Source organism: Rhinoderma darwinii, chromosome 1, assembly GCF_050947455.1.
Source record: "Rhinoderma darwinii isolate aRhiDar2 chromosome 1, aRhiDar2.hap1, whole genome shotgun sequence".
Taxonomy (NCBI): domain Eukaryota; kingdom Metazoa; phylum Chordata; class Amphibia; order Anura; family Rhinodermatidae; genus Rhinoderma; species Rhinoderma darwinii.
Genome location: NC_134687.1, coordinates 72,151,572 through 72,173,605, shown reverse-complemented (window position 1 = coordinate 72,173,605; position 22,034 = coordinate 72,151,572). Strand labels below are relative to the sequence as shown.

Genomic DNA, 22,034 nt, shown 5'->3' with positions numbered 1-22,034 from the left:
CACTTCTGAATCTTTTCTGTGAGATTCCAGCAACGGATACGAAATCTCGCGAGAACTCGGAGCTAAACGAGATTTGGTTTCACTTGCCGGAATCTCACAAAAAAAGAGATTCAGAAGTGTCAGGATTCTGAGTACATGACGTCCAGGCTGGATTTCATGTGTATTCATTATCAGGACACTAGTAATGTTAGGGCTTGTGTATGAGGCTGCACATAGCGATATATCTATATCGCTAGTGCAGTGTAAATGAATGGAGAGGAGTGCATGATGCCGATTGGTCAGCGTCATGCACTCCTCTGTACAACGCCCACTTGGTCGAAAGTAAAAGTACGCCCACTTGGGCATTAAGAAAGCTCATTAGCATAAACTTAAATCGCTCCTAACTTTGTGGAAAAAAGATCGTTTTTTTACATAAAAAGCATTACTGTCACCTACATTACAGCGCCCATCTCCTTATGTAGGAGATAGGGCACTTATAATGTGGTGACAGAGTCTCTTTAACCCTTTGAACACCGCGATGAAAGCTGATCGCGGCGTTCAAAGAGGGGGGACTGCACATTGATCGCGTCACAGAAGATAACTGACGCGATCAAAGCCCACAACTCATATGGCCAGACAGCCCAGGGTCCAGTGAAGGACCCCAGGGCTGTCTGAACATATTTCCTGTTGCTAGGGCATACTGAGGTATGCCCTAACAACTGCCTGTGTACAATCAGTAACAGCCTAATGTACTGGCATATAGATCTATGCCAGTACATTGCAGTTACAAAATCAAAGTGATAAATCCCTTTATGGGATGAAAAAAAAAAAAGTTAAATGAATGTAAAAAAAATAAATAACGCTAAATAAATAAAAAGTAAATAAAATACACAGAAACACATTTTTTTTTATAATAAATAAACTTTTTAAAATATAAGTCCCAAAACATGAAATGATAGACATATTTGGTATCGCCACGACCTTAACAACCCGTACAACAAATGTATAACATTATTTATGATGATCGGTGTATGGTGCAAAAAAAAAATATTAAAACTGCTGCAGAACTGCTTTTTTTCTGCATTTTAATCGAATTAAAAATTTATAGAAATTAAACGATAATGTATTTGTACCAAAAAATGGTACGTACATAAAGTACAACTCGTCCCGCAAAAAACAAAGTCTCATACAACTACGTCGTACAAAAAATAAAAGCGTTATGAGCGTTGGGATGCAAAGAGGGAAATGTAAAAAAAATTGCTCTGTCCTCAAGGCCAAAATTGGCCGTGTCCTTAAGGGGTTAAAGGGCGTTTTACACTGGGCGATTATCGGGCAGACAAGCATTCATAAAACGCTTGTTGAGGATACTTGTCCTGTGTAAACAGGGGAACGATCATCAGATGAATGAGCAAACGATCGATCATCTGCTGGTCGTATAGTTTTAAAAAAGTGAAATATCGTTGTCGGCAGCGCATCTCCCTGTGTAAACAGTGAGACACGCTGCCAACATGGTAATAATGTACAGGGACGAGTGATCGGAGTAACGACCGCTGGTCCCCATCCGTAGCTCCGTGTGACAGAGCAAAAGACCGCCGATCGACAATGTCTCGTTGATTGGAGCTCACTGCACCGGCTACTTATCGCCCGGTGTAAAACACACACACTAAAACTCCAGAAATTTTCGTACTGCACCAAAAAACGATTGCATTTTAAGTGGCGTTTATGTGGTGTAATTTTGTATAAGCTTTTTTCTGGCATTTCTAATGTCCTGAAGGGACCAAAGAATGCTGCGTTTTGTTTGGAAAAAAACGCCACTGACCCCAAAATAGCCTCAAACTCCACAAACCCAAACACAGTTGTTGATATTTTACTACAAACTTTATTAGAACATCTGGCCGCACAAAAAAAAAAAAAAAGCCATTGAAAACAGCACAAAACGAAGTGTGTAAAATTAAGGATACAGACTGTAAATACATTTATTTTCCTCACCGAGGTTCCATTAAATGTCGCCATCTTGTGGATGCACGCTCTATGCTTATTCCACAAGACAGTGAGGCTGCCCGGTGGCGAGTTCACAGAGGAGTTGGGTCATTAGCATAGAAGACAAGTGCCAAAGTTTGTATAATTATTCTGGTAACTTTTTGTTTCATAAAAATTTTTTAATAGCTATAAAATGTTAAAATAGCTTTGGTGATCTACCTTTTTAAAAGGAACCATCAAAGCAAGTACATGTACATCAGGAAAAAGGAGGATTAAAATAGAATGTGTTATTGCATGCTCTCCTTTGGAGAGTAGGAGTTCTTTATATACCTACCTACGAACAGGTTGTGCAAGTTTGCTGCGAGGCACTGGTATACTACCACCAGACGGTGTGCTAGGTCTGGGCAAACCACTCTTTATTGGTGTGCTAGATCGAGAGATTGGACTTGAAGAGCCAGATGGTTGGTTGGATGGCGGGCTCGATGTAGGGTGGTTCTGGGCAGCAGCAACTGCTTCTTGTGTAAGTTGTGAGCCAGGGTTAGATAAAGCCTTCATTGGCTGTCGTAGTGCTAAAGGAGATGGAGCTGCAGGTGAACGGAACTTGCATGGAGACGGTACTTAAGGGGAAATGAAAAAGTTGAGAAAGTTAATATAGCATTCAGAATCTTTGTAGCCATCTGTTAAAAAACAAAAAAACAAAACCTATAATAATTTTACTGGCATGATACGAGTTTACAGGCAGGATAACAAGAGCAGACAAGTTCGTTTCACAAATTTGTATGGGAAAACAAGGATTTAAAGAGGCTCTGTCACCACATTTTGCAACCCCTATCTGCTATTGCCTGTGATCGGCGCTGCAATGTAGATTACAGTAACGTTTTTATTTTTAAAAAACGAGCATTTTTGGCCAAGTTATGACCATTTTCGTATTTATGCAAATGAGGCTTGCAAAAGTACAACTGGGCGTGTTGAAAAGTAAAAGTACAACTGGGCGTGTATTATGTGCGTACATCGGGGCGTGTTTACTACTTTTACTAGCTGGGCGTTCTGATGAGAAGTATCATCCACTTCTCTTCACAACGCCCAGCTTCTGGCAGTGCAGATCTGTGACGTCACTCACAGGTCCTGCATCGTGTCGGCACCAGAGGCTACAGTTGATTCTGCAGCAGCATCAGCATTTGCAGGTAAGTAGCTACATCGACTTACCTGCAAACGCTGATGCTGCTGCAGAATCATCTGTAGCCTCTGGTGCCGATGTGTCCCCGCTCGTCTGACACGATGCAGGTCCTGTGAGTGACGTCACAGCGTGATCTCTTGAGAACACGGCTGTGTCTGCACTGCCAGAAGCTGGGCGTTGTGAAGAGAAGTGGATGATACTTCTATGCACAACGCCCAGCTAGTAAAAGTAGTAAACACGCCCCGATGTACGCACATAATACACGCCCAGTTGTACTTTTACTTTTCAACACGCCCAGTTGTACTTTTGCAAGCCTCATTTGCATAAATACGAAAATGGTCATAACTTGGCCAAAAATGCTCGTTTTTAAAAAATAAAAACGTTGCTGTAATCTACATTGCAGCGCCGATCTGCTGCAATAGCAGATAGGGGTTGCAAAATCTGGTGACAGAGCCTCTTTAAAGAGGCTCTGTCACCAGATTTTGCAACCCCTATCTCCTATTGCAGCAGATCGGCGCTGCAATGGAGATAAGAGTAACGTTTTTTGTTTTTTTATGACCATTTTTATATTTATGTAAATGAGGCTTTCTAAAGTACAACTGGGCGTGTTTAAAGTAAAAGTACAACTGGGCGTGTATTATGTGCGTACATCGGGGCGTTTTTACTTCTTTTACTAGCTGGGCGTTGTGTATAGAAGTGTCATCCACTTCTCTTCAGAACGCCCAGCTTCTGGCAGTGCAGACACAGCCGTGTTCTCGAGAGATCACGCTGTGACGTCACTCACTTCCTGCCCCAGGTCCTGCATCGTGTCGGACGAGCGAGGACACATCGGCACCAGAGGCTACAGTTGATTCTGCAGCAGCATCTGTAGCTACATCGACTTACCTGCAAACGCCGATGCTGCTGCAGAATCAACTGAAGCCTCTGGTGCCGATGTGTCCTCGCTCGTCTGACACGATGCAGGACCTGTGAGTGACGTCACAGCGTGATCTGGCAGAAGCTGGGCGTTCTGAAGAGAAGTGGATGATACTTCTCGTCAGAGCGCCCAGCTAGTAAAAGTAGTAAAAACGCCCCGATGTACGCACATAATACACGCCCAGTTGTACTTTTACTTTAAACACGCCCAGTTGTACTCTAGAAAGCCTCATTTACATAAATATAAAAATGGTCATAACTTGGCCAAAAATGCTCGTTTAAAAAAAAAAAAAAAAGTTACTGTAATCTACATTGCAACGCCTATCTGCTGCAATAGGAGATAGGGGTTGCAAAATCTGGTGACAGAGCCTCTTTAAACATGCCCGATCCTTTGATCCCCCTGAAACTATGCACTGCCAGGGGTGTTAGGCATCTACTTTTTTCCTTTACTTAAAGAGGCTCTGTCACCAGATTCTCAAATCCCTATCTCCTATTGCATGTGATCGGCGCTGCAATGTAGATAACTGCAACGTTTTGTTTTTTTTTTTAAAAACGTTCATTTTTGGCCAAGTTATGAGCTATTTTATATATATGCAAATGAGCTTTGAAATGGACAACTGGGCGTGTTTTTATTCGTATGTCCAACTGGGCGTGTATTGTGTTTTTAACTGGGCGTGTTTACTTGTTTTACTAACTGGGCGTTGTGGAGAGAAGTGTATGATGCTGACGAATCAGTGACCAATCAGCATCATGCACTCCTCTCCATTCATTTACATAGCAGCATCGTTCTTACTAGAACGATGTGCAGCCACATACACAAGTGTCCTGATAATGAATACACATGACTTCCAGCCTGGACGTCATGTGTACTCAGAATCCTGACACTTCTGAATCTTTTCTGTGAGATTCCAGCAAGGGAAACGAAATCTCGTTTACCTCGTAATCTGGTGACAGAGCCTCTTTAATACAATGAACAAACGATCCAAGTAGGGATGGACGATGAATCAAATTTAATTAATTTGCCATTTGACCACCTCACTATTTTGTTTTCTTCTATAGAATTATGAAGTTAAATTCAGTATCAAAAGAGTGAGAGACAGAGCCAAAGTCCTGACCCCTTCACCACACTCATCTACTGGCTCTGCACCGCCACGAGTAGTAGGGCTGATGCAGTTCTTCTAGCTGGGTCAGAAGTTCTGTCAGTACCAAACGTGATTTATAGCCTGCAGCCGCACCTCAAACCACTGGATAGTGACAGCCGAACAGCAACATTGTTTAGAGACACTCTGCAGCCATAACTAGACAGACCCCTGGCCCCATATGGAATCTATATTTGTAATTGGAACAAAAATGTATTGCCGACTAGCTCCGATATATATAGTAGCACATATAGGGGCTTGTCTGAAGAATTACATTCGTTTTCTCAAGGACTTGCATAAAGATCATTCCATATATTACTAATTAGCCCCTATAGAAACGGTTGATGGTGGTGGTATATGGGTTGAACTCTATACATTTGCAAAGTAGAATGGTGGAACTGGTGAAATGCAAAGAGACCAGCCCATATACCATCAAAATCAGTTTCTATAGTGGCTCAGTCCACAAGTCCAGGTGGCTGGATCAGACGCTGATGCTCCTGCCGCATGCAAAGTTCAGTGACCTGGTGCTGGGAGCAGGAGTCCAATGCGGGCTTCCTTCATTCGCTAATTGACTATAGTTAACAAAAAGTAAAAATACTTACTGTAGCCAAATGGTATCTTGGTTTTTTTTCCCAAAAAAAATACCAAGAATTTATTTTATTTTTTTAAATTTATAAAATAGAGAATCGTTCATAAATTATAAAGATTTTAATTTTAGGTCACACTGGTCAAGCCCTAGAGGGGAGTACGGTGAGTGCTTAGTCGACAGCCATTTAAAGAGGCTCTGTCACCACATTATAAGTGCCCTATCTTCTACAAATTGTGATCGGCGCTGTAATGTAGATAACAGCAGTTTTTTATTTAGAAAAACAATCATTTTTGACGGAGTTATGACATATATTAGCTTTATGCTAATGAGTTTCTTAATGGACAACTGGGCGTGTTTTACTATATGACCAAGTGGGCGTTGGAGAGAAGAGTATGACGCTGACCAATCAGTGACCAATCAGCGTCATACACTTCTCTCCATTCACACAGCACATAGTAATCTTAACTAGATCACTATGTGCAGTCACATACTCACACATTAACGTTACTCAAGTGTCTATTCAGAATCCTGACACTTCACTAACGTTTGTGTGAGATTTACAGTACAGCAAGCATAATCTCGTTTTAAATGACAGTTTACAGCGTAATCTCGCAATATTACGCTTGCCTTGCTGTAAATCTCACTGAAACGTTAGCGAAATGTCAGGATTCTGAATAGACATCGCGTCCTGGCTGGAGGTAATGTATATTCACTGTCAGGACACTTGAGTAACATTAATGTGTGTGTATGTGGCTGCACATCGTGATCCAGTAACAACACTATGTGCTGTGTAAATGAATGGGGAGAAGTGTATGATGCTGATTGGTCCCCGATTGGTCAGCGTCATACACTTCTCTCCACAACGCCCACTTGGCCAAAAAGTAAACCACGCCCAGTTGTCCATTAAGAAACACATTAGCATAAAGCTAATATAGGTCATAACGCTGTCAAAAATGATCGTTTTTCTAAATAAAAAACACTGCTGTTACCTACATTACAGCACCAACACCGAAAAAGGCCATACTTACAAATGGACACAGCCAGGTCTGAAACGCTGATGAAGGCGAGTGAGCAGGTGCTTTAAATAATAATAGCCACTCCCACTAGTCTTGAGGGGAGTGGTATGTGGTGCATGGGATGTGTAGTAAGAAATAATAAATGAATAGTGTATGTGCAAGTGTAATAATGTGAGTGAAATATAGGGGGCAGTAATGAGTAAAGTGCCTAAAAAATAAATAAAATAAATAATGGGATGCAAGTGTGTGAAACATGGAGGAATAGTGTGTAAGTCATGAGGCGCAACGTAACTAGCCAGGTAGAAGCCTATTTGTGACGCCTTGATAATTCATAGAGCGGGCTACCCTGCTTGCTAGGCCAAACAACAACACACCATGCTCTCCCAGCATCAAAGACCTGGCTGTGTCCAAAAGAAGCGAATATAAGTAATAATGAAAAATACCTGGGGTATTAGTGATCATTTTGGCCAAAAGGACGCAAGCTCGCAATCCACGACACATCCCATGCACCACATACCACTCCCCTCAAGACTAGTGGGAGTGGCTATTATTATTTAAAGCACCTGCTCACTCGCCTTCATCAGCGTTTCAGACCTGGCTGTGTCCATTTGTAAGTATGGCCTTTTTCGGTGTTGTTGCATAAATGTCCTTGTTTTTATCTGTTTTGTCTGTACATCAGGAGCTTTTCGCTCCAGTTAGGGACTCGCAAGTCTGGGGATCCTTGTCGTGGATTGCGAGCTTGCGTCCTTTTGGCCAAAATGATCACTAATACCCCAGGTATTTTTCATTATTACTTATATTCGCTTCTTTTGGACACAGCCAGGTCTTTGATGCTGGGAGAGCATGGTGTGTTGTTGTTTGGCCTAGCAAGCAGGGTAGCCCGCTCTATGAATTATCAAGGCGTCACAAATAGGCTTCTACCTGGCTAGTTACGTTGCGCCTCATGACTTACACACTATTCCTCCATGTTTCACACACTTGCATCCCATTATTTATTTTATTTATTTTTTAGGCACTTTACTCATTACTGCCCCCTATATTTCACTCACATTATTACACTTGCACATACACTATTCATTTATTATTTCTTACTACACATCCCATGCACCACATACCACTCCCCTCAAGACTAGTGGGAGTGGCTATTATTATTTAAAGCACCTGCTCACTCGCCTTCATCAGCGTTTCAGACCTGGCTGTGTCCATTTGTAAGTATGGCCTTTTTCGGTGTTGTTGCATAAATGTCCTTGTTTTTATCTGTTTTGTCTGTACATCAGGAGCTTTTCGCTCCAGTTAGGGACTCGCAAGTCTGGGGATCCTTGTCGTGGATTGCGAGCTTGCGTCCTTTTGGCCAAAATGATCACTAATACCCCAGGTATTTTTCATTATTACTTATATTCGCTTCTTTTGGACACAGCCAGGTCTTTGATGCTGGGAGAGCATGGTGTGTTGTTGTTTGGCCTAGCAAGCAGGGTAGCCCGCTCTATGAATTATCAAGGCGTCACAAATAGGCTTCTACCTGGCTAGTTACGTTGCGCCTCATGACTTACACACTATTCCTCCATGTTTCACACACTTGCATCCCATTATTTATTTTATTTATTTTTTAGGCACTTTACTCATTACTGCCCCCTATATTTCACTCACATTATTACACTTGCACATACACTATTCATTTATTATTTCTTACTACACATCCCATGCACCACATACCACTCCCCTCAAGACTAGTGGGAGTGGCTATTATTATTTAAAGCACCTGCTCACTCGCCTTCATCAGCGTTTCAGACCTGGCTGTGTCCATTTGTAAGTATGGCCTTTTTCGGTGTTGTTGCATAAATGTCCTTGTTTTTATCTGTTTTGTCTGTACATCAGGAGCTTTTCGCTCCAGTTAGGGACTCGCAAGTCTGGGGATCCTTGTCGTGGATTGCGAGCTTGCGTCCTTTTGGCCAAAATGATCACTAATACCCCAGGTATTTTTCATTATTACTTATATTCGCTTCTTTTGGACACAGCCAGGTCTTTGATGCTGGGAGAGCATGGTGTGTTGTTGTTTGGCCTAGCAAGCAGGGTAGCCCGCTCTATGAATTATCAAGGCGTCACAAATAGGCTTCTACCTGGCTAGTTACGTTGCGCCTCATGACTTACACACTATTCCTCCATGTTTCACACACTTGCATCCCATTATTTATTTTATTTATTTTTTAGGCACTTTACTCATTACTGCCCCCTATATTTCACTCACATTATTACACTTGCACATACACTATTCATTTATTATTTCTTACTACACATCCCATGCACCACATACCACTCCCCTCAAGACTAGTGGGAGTGGCTATTATTATTTAAAGCACCTGCTCACTCGCCTTCATCAGCGTTTCAGACCTGGCTGTGTCCATTTGTAAGTATGGCCTTTTTCGGTGTTGTTGCATAAATGTCCTTGTTTTTATCTGTTTTGTCTCTACATTACAGCACCGATCACATCATGTACAAGATGGGGCACTTATAATGTAGGGACAGAGCCTTTTTAAGGTTCATGACCAGCTCAAAAAAAAACCTCAATATGAGTTGTGCAAGAATTTGGCAAAAATGATGCTGAAACACTCAGAATAAATGCGATGCTAAAGCGATTGAATGTCTGGAAACGTCCTATTGTTTAAATCAAGTTTTTATGTTAAACATTTTGTCAAATTTTCTGTTGATTTTGTTTACATTTTCCATGGTACGATTTAGATCGATTTTTAAAAAAAATCCTGAAATCCAGTTTTACACTGGCCACTGAAGCCCGACCGGATTTGTAGAAATCACTTTCAGCCGTCAACTCATTATCACAGGCAGATGAAAGGTAACACCTGTCATAAAGCTGGAGGCAGATAAAAGGGGATCCACTATTGACAATAGAGACTGCTCCCCTCCTCCCCATCCCTACCCTGCGACCTCTGCTCATCTCTCAGAGCATGCCCGCAATACCCTCCCATAGAAATCAATAGATCCTTTCTATCTTCTTACTGCTGTTCACATCTCAGAGCAACAGCCCAATCAAGATTGCTGCCCCCGTAATCATGTACAGAAAATAAAACAGATTAGAAAAAACAAATAAAAAAACATAGGTGATACGTTTTCTTTAAAAGGAGACAAATCGGTTACAAAAAAATCCCAAAACCTTAACTCTAGTTCATATTAAAAAAAAACAAAAACAAAAAAAACAAAACCAAATAAATCAATTAAACCAAATTGAGAAGTGCTCATACATGTACTAAATGAGTAGTCTACTTTATTTTCTTTAAAGAGAACCTTTCACCTGCCCATACATGTAAAGCGGAGTGCAGCATGTAATGGGGGGCTGCACAAACCCTGGGGCACTTTAAATATCGAAGGAGGGTAGGGAAAAGTGCCCCAGGGTTTGTGCAGCCCCCCATTACATGCTGCACTCCGCTTTACATGTATGGGCAGGAGAAAGGCTCCCTTTAAAGAGACTGTCACCACATTATAAGTGTCCTGTCTCATATATAAGGAGATGGTCGCTGTAATGTAGGTGACATTAATGCTTTTTATTTTAAAAAAAACGATCTTTTTTCACAACGTTAGGAGCGATTTTGGTTTATGCTAATGAGCTTTCTTAATGCCCAAGTGGGCGTATTTTACTTTCGACCAAGTGGGCGTTGTACAGAGGAGTGTATGACGCTGACCAATCGGCATCATGCACTTCTCTCCATTCATTTACACTACAGATAGCGATATAGATATATCACAATGTGCAGCCTCATACACAAGCCCTAACATTACTACAGTGTCCTGATAATGAATACACATGACCATCCAGCCTGGACGTCATGTGTACTCAGAATCCTGACACTTCTGAATCTTTTCTGTAAGATTCCAGCAACGGATACGAAATCTCGTTTACCTCCGTAATCTCGCGAGATTTCGTATCTGTTGCTGGTATCTCACAGAAAAGAGTCAGAAGTGTCAGGATTCTGAGTACCCGACGTCCAGGCTGGATGGTCATGTGTATTCATTATCAGGACACTGTAGTAATGTTAGGGCTTGTGTATGAGGCTGCACATAGTGATATAACTATATCGCTAGTGCAGTGTAAATGAATGGAGAGGAGTGCATGATGCCGATTGGTCAGCGTCATACACTCCTCTGTACAACGCCCACTTGGTCGAAAGTAAAATACGCCCACTTGGGCATTAAGAAAGCTCATTAGCATAAACCAAAATCGCTCCTAACGTTGTGAAAAAAGATCGTTTTTTTACATAAAAAGCACTGGTCATCTACATTATAGCGCCCATCTCCTTATATAGGAGACAGGGCACTTATAATGTGGTGACAGAGTCTCTTTAAACGATGCTGTCATCTCCAATAAGAAATATCACACCATGAAAATAAGTTACACAAAAACGATTCATACTCGAAACTTGTACATCTAGAAGCTCGTACATGGTCTATATCAAAACTTGAGGAACGTATCAGGACTGAACATTTCTGAGTTAATGTGATTGTGGAAGGGGAGGATTTCCTAAACACAATAGAACAATAGCCCAGTAAATACGTTTAAAAACGATGTTAGGCTTGAAAGCCGCTTTACGGATTATATTTGGATGCTGCACAACTAGCGATTCCCCAACACAATATCAGAATCACTTCCTTTACAAGCAAAAATGACCCAATAACTGCAGGAAATTTCACATTCCCCAACAAAAACCACCAGACGACTATTTTTATCATTTACAGAAAACTGTATTCTGTTCATCCAAGACCTAGTTCATAGAGTTTTGCGCCAAAAAACAGCCAAAAACGCCTCCCACTGATTTCAGTGGGAGGCAGAAGAGGTTTTTTTTCCCCGTGAGCGGAAAAAAAAAACCGTTCATGGGATAAAGCTGCGCCATGCCCTTTCTTCAGGTGTTTCCGTCTCTGACCTCCCATTGACATCAATAGGAGGCAGAAAAAGCGGCCCAAAAACACCGCAAAAAACGCAGCCAAGAGTGCAGGCAGGTCAAAATCTGTCTCAAAGGTCCTAAAAGGACTTTTGAGACAGATTTTTCCTCCTGCAAAAAACACAGTGTGAACTAGGCCCAACACTATCACAAGCCTGCATTGTTAGGCCTCGTTCACACTGAGTTTTTTGGCACTGTTTTTTGATGCGGAATCTGCGCCCAGGCGTTTTGTACCTGTGAGTGGAAAAATACTCTCGCGGGAAAAAAAAAAAGCAACATGACCTTCCTTGAGGCCTTTTCCGCCTCAAAAACCCTATTAAAATCAATGGGAGACAGAAAAAAAACGCTGCAAATGGCGGTTTTCTCGTTTGCCTGTTGAACAGGTAAAAAAACGTGTCAACAAACACTTGTAGTACAAAACCACTACAAAAAAAAAACCGTAGCTGATTTTTCCAGGCAGAATTTTCTGCATGCAAAACACTGAACTGACACTAGAATACAGACTAAGGCCCCCTTTCACATCACGATTCTTTTCCTTCTGTCAAAGGTATACAATGGGAGCACCTAACGTATATCTTAGACGGACGGCTGCAACGTATCCCACTGTATAGGCACACAGTGGCATAAGTCGCCCGAACCCCCAGTCAGAACGCTAACTGAAATGCTGTGCCCATGGAAGTAGACGTCATTGTCCACATATGGAGAGTGCGGTCAGGGGTTTTTATACTGGCCGAGTCCCTGACCAGGGCACCAGGTACTTCGGCCATGGGGACAGTGACGTCAGAATCCTGGGGCAGAGTGCTACCTGATGATTTTCCCGACACTTCAGCCCTGGGGAAGCTCCAAGATGTATATTTTTAACGTATACCTGTGATGGAGGTCATATGTTGGTATTAGTCAGCCATAGGTTCCCATGTTTAAAAAAATGTATACCACGCGGTAAATGAGTTTTGAGGGTCCCCCCAGGATGGATAAGCATAGTCTACTACACTATGAAATGCTTAAAAGAAAAGGTATAGTGATGTATACCATCCCGACGAACGCCAAAAGGACCCTCTTGGCATTGTTCGGTGTTAATGGGGCATGAAGGACAAGTATAGGGGGTATGTTGAGAGATTTCCTGACATACTCACAAATGGGAAAAAAAACTAACTGGTGTGCACTAGGCCTAATATGTCTTTTTACATCTGGGATGATTTTCAGTTCCCATAAGTTCAGCCCCACAAAAAAAATTCAAAGGATATAAAACCCTCATCAGGACAAGTCAGTGCTTATCAAACTTCTTAGGTGAAGAGACCGCAGTAGATAAGGCGCAATGTAGAAATAGAAAGACTAATATGGATAGACTAATCCCAGACGCAAAGCCTCGATAGACGACTATCAGTTTTAGGTCATCTAGATTTGGTACCAGGTGATGGTGGCAGCTGAATATTACCTCCTTTAGACGCCGCAACACCCTGTTTTGTTTTCTGGGATGTGCGTGGCATACTTATCTGCCTTTTTGATGCTGTTGAAACACAATTAAATATTTAATTCATCTAGAAAACATAAGCTGTGAGACGTCATTGTCATGTCATAGAAAGTGGGTTACTAAATGCAACAAAGTTGCAAATCTATAAACATAAAAAGCTTAAAGTTCATAAGATAGGTGAAAAAGCTGGAACAGACTAAAAAATGGCGTGCAAAGAAGCGTGATAAAGACAGGGGTTCCGGGGTTAAAACAAGTGTCGTGTTTTCGAACAAATCCACTTCTTCAAATACTCCCTCCAAGTTTCAGGCTGTGCTTATCTTATAAACATACATTCACAGTGGGCACATGCAAATCCTAGATCATTGCCTCTGGTCATACAAACTAGACAAGTGTGGTCCAAACCCACCAACAATCTAATATTTACGAGGGCAGCAGGACCGTTCTCGGACGTGTGTCTGTTGCATTTTTGCATCAGAGTGATTGGCGTGTGGCATGTTTTTCACGTCCCCGCAAGCACTTTTTTATTTTTATTTCAATGTCGTTGATGGGTGAAACACTGACAGCACACACATGTGCGTCCGCGTGCGGTCTATGGTTTTCACGCCCCCATTGAGCGACAATATAAGACATGCAGTGAGTTTCATGCAACGGCCACTCACTGCGTGAAAACTCACGAACGTGTGAATAGCCCCATTGAATCACTCGTCTGAATTAGCCCTCACTTGTGACCATCCCCTGACTTATCCCTATGGCATCGTATTGGGGTTCGGACTGAATTTTCACACGTAATTGTTTTTAATTCGTACAATTGTAATGATCTATGTTCATGAAACGATGCAACTAATGACTTCTGAGCGTTTGCAATCGTTTGTGTAAATAATGTAATGCAATACAAAAAGGTCGGTAAGACAACTGACAAAAGAACATGACCTGTGAACTGGAAGCTGCATTTTCTGGGAACACTGCCCACCATGATAAACGAAAAACCCATATCTGCACCCCAGCAAACTTCCTGATCATATAAAGATACGAAATATACGCAAAAGCCTAAAAGCGACGATTACAGTGACTTTGTAGAATATAGACACTAGTGTGCTCTAGATTCATTTATTGACTATCTAAGGACAGTTAAAATAAGTGGCACGGTAAAATATGCCAGTAACCCATAAAGTGGTGGAAAAAACACAGCATTTAGAGATTTACACAGAAAACTGTATAAACCCCACAACTTTTTTCACAAAAGCTTAGGTAGAGCGGATATCGGCCAAGATAGGGTAGCGAACGTGGTCCAATATTCTCATTGCATTGAAAGGAAGAACAAGATTTAAATAGTGGAATATATATATATATATATATATATATATATATACTGGATATATATCTGCACAATGCAACAAAAGATCTTCTCCAACTACAATATGTGGTTCCAAAGTTATGTCCACCAGTGCAGCCAATACCTAAAAATGGTCAGACTTTGTTTTCTGGTGCTCAGATTAAAAAACGCCAAAATACAGCAGAGAAAAGGTGATCCATGTTAATGCAAATAAAACAGAACTGTACATGTAATGTATGTGCCAAGAGGCAAGGGGGCGCTCCGCTCATGAATACAAAGGACTCATTAGCTTGAATCTGCTTTAGGATATCCATTCAGCTATTATGAAAATGGATCAATATTTTTTTCTGCAGTTTGACACGATATTTCATTCTAGTGACAGATCTGCATTAGTTTGTAAAAAACCTAATTGGCAAATCACACAAAACAAGTAACGCAAGAGCGAAACAAGTATGTCCAGACTACACAAAGATGCTGATGTTTCTCTAGCTCACAAGAATTATCAGCCAGTTGTTTTAAGCAAACCGTGAAGTGAGCACATGCGGGGAGGCCATGCACAAGAAACAGAAACCCACTGTCAATCAAGTGTCACTAATTCATGCACCATAGATCCAAAAAGTAAAATGATATTTTTTATTCAAAAGTAAACAAATGAGCAACATCTCACATTGCAAAGGTGTAAATCGCTTTATTTTACGGCTTGCATGATGCATCCTCATTAAAAAAAAAAAAAAAGGGAAAAAGGGGGTTTTCCAAGATTAGAGCACCAGCACAGCGCCACTCTTGTCCATTGGTTGTGTCAGAAATTGCAGCTCAACTGCATCCACTTAAATGGGCATGAGATACAATCCCAGACACAGAAATGCACGGTTTCTTGTAAAAAGTAACCACCCCCCTAATCCCAGAGAAACCCCTTTAACATGATAGATTCCTACTCCGAAATGTCATGCAGGTTGAGAGGCTTTTACTTACTGGAAGTGCTTGGTGCTCGAGAGGCTCCACCATTTGGCACCTGCAAGTTCGACTCATAACTTCTGCTGTTTTTTACAGCCTCCACGGTCTGTGGGCCTGTTACCCTGGAGAGATTTGGAAGACTTCGTCTCAATTTCTCTATAAAGAGACAACCAAGGAGAAAAGAAAAAAAAAAGGATGAGTAGAAGACAGAGGACAGTGAAAGCCCTGAATAGGAGAAGAGTCAATGGGAACACAGAAATAATTATAATACAAGAAACAATCTTCCGCTAAGGATCTGTTTATAAAGTAATCGCAGTTTCAGGGTTTTTTTTCGTGCCGATATAACTAATATTGAAGAAATTTGGAGACAAAATGGAATATTCAAGGGCGCAGCCGTAATCAAACTACGCGTTTCAAGGCCGAACTGGCCCCTTCATCAGGTTAAGTACAAATGTACAGATAAAAACGACGCGTTTCAAGGCCGAACTGGCCCCTTCATCAGGTTTAGTACAAATGATCATTTGTACTTAATCTGATGAAAGGGCCAGTTCGGCCTTGAAACGCGTCGTTTTTATCTGTACAATTAAAACTTAGTTTGACTACGGCTGCGCCCTTGAATATTCAATTTTTTCTCCAAATTTCTTCAATATACATATCGAGGCTACCACGGCTTTTGGTTTGGAATATGGGCTGCAACCTCACCCTAACCATTCCGCCTGGGTGGACTATTGGAGCACGCTTTTTTGGATGTTATGCTCTTAGCATAACTATACCAGGTCGGCACATTTGACCACGGCTTCTCATTTCATTTGGTATTACTGTTTCAGGCATAATGTGCGCTTTGTCTTTTTTTTCTCTTAGTTTAAGATATGACTAATATGACAGATCCATCGTAAACCATTTGACATATGCTTTACGGTCTAATAGGATTCGCCCTCAATGACTTATAAATCGATCTGGGTTTTCATTTTTAGAATAACCCAGCATTCTGCTTTGTTCGAACAATCAAATTGCAACAGAAACCCGACAGGAAATTATTGCAAGTGAGAACAGAGCCTAAAAACGTATTTACTAGCAATCCACATTTCAGTACGTCTTCATATAAATAATTTTACTTTGTTGTTTGTATGACCCAGAATACTGATGAGAACCTCCATCAATCAACGCATGGTATGTATGACAAGAACACAGCAGTGCTCAGAAAGTTACTGAGCCATATGAAAGGTGGGAGAGGGAAGACATTTTCCCAGTAGAAGGCATTACTAAGGGAGACGCTGCTAGCAGGGAGGTTTTATAGCAATAGATTACCAGAACGGTCAGCTTGCATAGCGGACATGAAATTTGCAGCATCAAAACAACCTTTGAAGTAAAGCTCCATCATGGAACCATAGAAGACTTTCTATACATCTCTACGCAGTAATAAAGCAGGACACCAATGAAGAAATCAAATTCTACACAGCTGCATTCTCTGGTTCCAGTGAGCTGAGGGGAAGTCACGATGCTCAACAGCAATTTGCAACAGCCACTTACTTCACTTAAAGAATCACATTTCTTAAAAGCAACAGGGGCAGCCGTGGAGATTTCGATTTCCCACCACTTCTCTATAACGCAAGTTGGTCCCGCAGTAAAGCAAGTGCTTCATCCAGATATATTAGGACACGGTGGATAATAAAAAACTCACTATTATACTATTAGAATTGGCCCGAAGATTAAACTTTAATTTAAATAAAACCAAAATATAAGAAGGCCAAAAACCAAAAACATAAGTGGTTAAGAACCCATATGGGCACACAACCGATTGGTCTTTTACCTTCATTTTTTACCACGTTTGTTTGCATGTCAGTGGCCTGTCCCTGAAGTGAGTGTCGGGGCTGCTGTAGACGGTTGAGCATAGGCTGGGGAGAAGTTCCTCTGTAGTCCATGCTGCGGGCTGGAGATCTGGAGCGTGGAGAATTTCTGGGCGATTGTCTAGGAGAAGGCCGGGGAGAGTGATGTGGAGAAGGGGAGAACCTGCTCACAGACAGTTGTGCCGAGTGGTGGACTGCATCCTCCTCATCTTCTAAGCTGTGAGCGTCCAGTTCCTGGTCACTATATGTCCCTCTCCTCATGGAGTTACACGATGAGCCAGAGCTGCGTCTGGAAGCAGTAGCTGCATACTCTTGCCGTAGACCTGTCCAGGATCAGAACAGAGAAAGAATTGCTTCATGGAAAATCTGAGAACAATACAGCAAAGTTGGCAAAATACCAAATCCTGCACAAAGCTAAAGTAAACAGGGATCAAGAAAGATGTACAATAAAGACTCCTTGCACGTTACATTCGGCACATCTTCGGCGAAACAAAAATGATGCGTGGGAAGGCGGATCTTCTTCTGAATGCGATATGTATAAAAAGCTTTAAGTACTCCTGTCATCTGCACTGATAGCTCAGACGGGAATCATTCACGCGGCAACTCCCAAGTGATAAATTTAAGTAATGTGCGACATTTGTGCCGTGTGCTAAACTTCAGGTTAGAGAGCGCCACTGAAAGTGCACACAATGCCCACAAGTTGACTTTATAGATTTTACCACTTAAAATACCTTACTTTTGGAGGTGGCATTTCAGAATAAGCTGTGGGTGTGTGTGTGTGTGGGTGTGTGTGTGTGTGTGCGCGCGCGCGTACATTAGGAATAACACTTTCTGGCAGTTATATGCTTTCTATTCTGCATTATTTAGCAGTGTAGCAGAGAATCCAGAACTGGGGTGACATAACTCTTACCAGAAGCTGCATGTCCAGGTCACTCTGCTCCCCCTCCCCATAGACTTATGGGCTGCAGACTGTCTCTCGCTCTACTCGCCCTACTCCATTGACTTCCATGGGCAGCATGTCTATCTCTGCTCCCTACTCCCCTCTCCATTGACTTCTATTGGCAGCGCCAAAGAGACACCCCCACTTTCTGCTCCTTTGCTCTATAACTAGGGATGGATATTGCTTGACAACAGGGTTGGGACAGCAAACTACAAGAAGAGAGACACCTAGTGACATTGCCTTCAGAAAGAATTTGCATGGATAAAACAACCACATTTTAACACGAAGAAAATTACAAAGTTGTTCTATAATCAGGTACACTATTAGAGTAGCATAAGTTGTTTGAAAAGCTAGTGTTTATTTAATGCCCACCTGTCCTATGATAAAACATCAAGAAAAAAACAGCACACTTTTTTTAGTTTCACTGGAAACTTGCACAACAGGAATCAGTATTTTTCATATTATGGCTGGATTTCCACAGGTCGGATATGCGGTGTAAAACTATGCAGTATATCTGACCTAAGATCCCTGGGGAAATCCACAAAAAAAAAAAAAACACCAAATTGTGGTTCAGATTTTTGGGCGGAATCTCCGCTGCGGAAAGCAGTGCTTGAGATTATATATATATATATATATATATATATATAAATATAAAAAGCTAATACTTAACCCCCCCCAAGCCGTTGTGATAGCGACCTGTCCCTCTGTTCTCAATGCAGCCCAGCCCCCAGGTGTATGTGCAGCATAGGTTCCCACCTCATAGAGGTCGTCTTGTTGTGGCAGGTGGGCTCGCACAATTTGATCAAAATGTGCGCTAAGAACCTCCCTATTGTAAGTAGATTTAGCAGTAATGCATGTTTATTTATATTTAGTGGCTTAGGTGGCATTGGTGTTCGCAGTGTGCGGTCGCCATTTTCTCGTGTGCAGCCTCCAAAGATGACGCTGCAGCCCATGTGACCGTTGAAGCAATCACATGGGATGAAATGTCATCCCAGGAGGCCGGGCTGCATGAAGAACACAGCGATGCATTGCTATGACCATGTCCTGGGGGGGGTGTATTGTTTTGTTTTTTTAAATTAATTTCAAGGAAAAAAAAAAAAGTCTTTTTTTTTTTTCCTTAAGATTTTAGCGGCAGAATCGCAGCTTTTCCGCAGCAAAAAGTGCAACCTATGCTATAAGTTGCGGGTTTTACCTCTGCATTGAATTCAATGGGGACACCCCGCAAAAAAATAAAATTGCCAATTTTTTCAGCAGCGTGTGCACGAGATTTGTTCAAATCTTCATATTTTTGCTACTGTAAATGCTGCAGAATTTTCACACAGAATTTTCTTGTGGAAATTCTGCAGCGTTAACGCCACGCGTGATCCCATCCTGAAAACCCTGCATTTCTTTTTTTTGGAATTGCATCATTTAGATGGAGAATGTGTCCAGTCACTGGTCAGTCAACTGGTAGGGCGTATATGAAATATTTAATGATAATTCAGGATGGCTTTCTTAACATATATTCCATACTCACTTTCCTCTTGCATCCGGGCAAGTATCTGGACATCTGTGACATCATTCAGCTTGTAACCTGACCCTACAGAGTCCTCATCCATCTCAGATGTACTGAGTTCACTGTCTACAGAGGACTGCGGACTGACAGGAGGAGGGAGTTTTTCCGAAGAGCTTTTACTGTGCCCTAGAAAAAGTACAGAAACAATTATTGCAGAGTTGATATGCAAGTAGATTGCCAAAAGCACACAAGCCCCCTACCTGGTACATAATAAACACTCACACAAAGCTTAAAACAACTGTTCATGCAATATGTAATTAACTGCGTTTATTCTGCTTTTCAATAATAAAGCTACCACTACTAGGTTTTATTTATGAACATACCGGCCAGTGCACTTAGACTGATGTTCACCTATACGTGCACTTAAAAGTATAACCGATGAATTCAACTGCCCCTTAATTTGAGAGTTGTAGTCAGGACAAGTGCCCCCCCCCACCCTGGCTGCGCCTCTGCTTAGAGCAGGGATGCACAACCCTTTTCGATCCGAGGGCCACCTTGTCAGATTGTACCACTCACAAGGGCCGCCATTGGAGACACATCAACAGGATGTGCCATAAATGTCTGATAGATGGGGTTTCCCATATGGAACTTCCACTTATAGGGAAAATGGGAATCCCCCTGCACCGGAATTCAGCACCACATAGTTTACTCAAACTATAATGGAAAGAGCTGCCTTAATGCACAGTCACCTCTCCATCTCATCTCTTCCCCCCTGGAGTGCCAAACCGAGGAATCCCCAAGTATAAAAGGTGTTAACTGGCTGGGGGCCACATAGAACATGGTCGCGGGTGGCATTTTGTGCACCCCCTAGTATAGAGCCTAGTTCCCGATGCTTAATTCATCACTTCTTTCAGGAGATCACAGACCGCCTTGCAGACTGACAGTACTGTAGTTACATGTATAGAGGTAGCAGTTGAAATTGTCCATACTCCTGGGAGGGCGCAATATGCCCCCTATACCACATAAGAGAATAGCAGTGTATATGACTTCTTAATGGCACCTGCTCTACAGACTTTATTATACAACTGAATACTTGATTATTAGCAGATGATGGAATAAGTCACCTTTCAGGTGATGGGTCCAGATAAACCTTTTGAGAACTTCAAGCTACACCCTGTTCTTTTATATGCTTGTCTCATGAAATGATTAATATGTCAAATTGTAAAGAGCAGGGACAGAAGATCTGTTGTTGTGAAATGGTCCATAACTCACTAGAACGCTCAGCCACCTCTGGCCGGGTTTAAATAGAACATTAGTTATAGCACTTGACTTTGAATATAGGAAAATAACTAGTAATACATGACATCTGGGCGAGTGCCAAGTCCAACCCTGCTTTGTATTACAAGTAACATGATATTCAAAGGCATGTGCCAAGCCGAAAATGTTCTCCTGTATCTCAGGAAACAAAAGAACCAGCAAATCATAACAGTACAGTCTGGGTCAAGCTTGTTTTCTATAAGAAGTGTGCGCGTGTTTAACCCCCTAACATTCAAGGGAAAACCATTGTGCCGAGGCACATTAAACACCCTAGTTCCCAGCTACCAAATTGATCAAGTTGAATTAATCTAAAATATAACTTTTATTAACTTAACTAAAAAACGATTCCAAATAAGACATACAACACATATGTTTAAAAGTAGCTAGCAGGATGTAGTGACTAGTGTATAGAGTAGGTGCATAGATGCGCTAAGTGCATCAAACAGCGGCTGTGGTATCCTGTGCCAATAACAATTGACTAGAAGATTTACAGTCAAACTGCTAGCCCAACAAAGAAATTAAAAACTAAGAATCCCCCCGACATGTTTCGCTACACACGTAGCGTCCTCAGGGGTATATTGGGGCGGTTTCCGTAACTCCCCAAAAAAAGTGAATGGGAGTTACTGAAACAGCGTAGCACGGCAAGCTACACTGTTTCCGGAACTCGGTAGCTACGCAAACAGCATAGCTCGCTGTGTTACGCGGTTTCCGTAACTCCCATTCACCTCTATGGGAGATACGTAAACAGCGTAGCTCAGTGAACTCGGCTGTTTCTAGGACTCCCGACCACCTAACCAGGATGTGGCTGGGAGGCAGCAGGAGCAGAGTGAGCAAGAACAAGGTTTAGGGGGTCCTGTTCTAGAGATAGGTGCGTGTCCCAGAGGTAGGACTCACATCTATCGGACATTTATGGCAAATCCTGCGGATATGCCATAA

At 41.9% G+C, this 22,034-nt stretch overlaps 1 protein-coding gene across 1 annotated transcript in view; it reads right to left on the bottom strand.

The window, feature by feature from the left end:
• SLAIN2 (SLAIN motif family member 2) overlaps positions 1-22,034 on the bottom strand; it is a 73,456-nt gene that overhangs the window by 8,128 nt on the left and 43,294 nt on the right. The window contains exons 4-7 of the mRNA XM_075859604.1: positions 19,803-19,967; positions 17,310-17,669; positions 15,518-15,655; positions 2,294-2,576 (exon numbers count right to left, since the gene is read on the bottom strand). Coding sequence (XP_075715719.1) covers positions 2,294-2,576; positions 15,518-15,655; positions 17,310-17,669; positions 19,803-19,967 — 946 coding nt within the window. The remainder of the gene's footprint in view (positions 1-2,293; positions 2,577-15,517; positions 15,656-17,309; positions 17,670-19,802; positions 19,968-22,034) is intronic.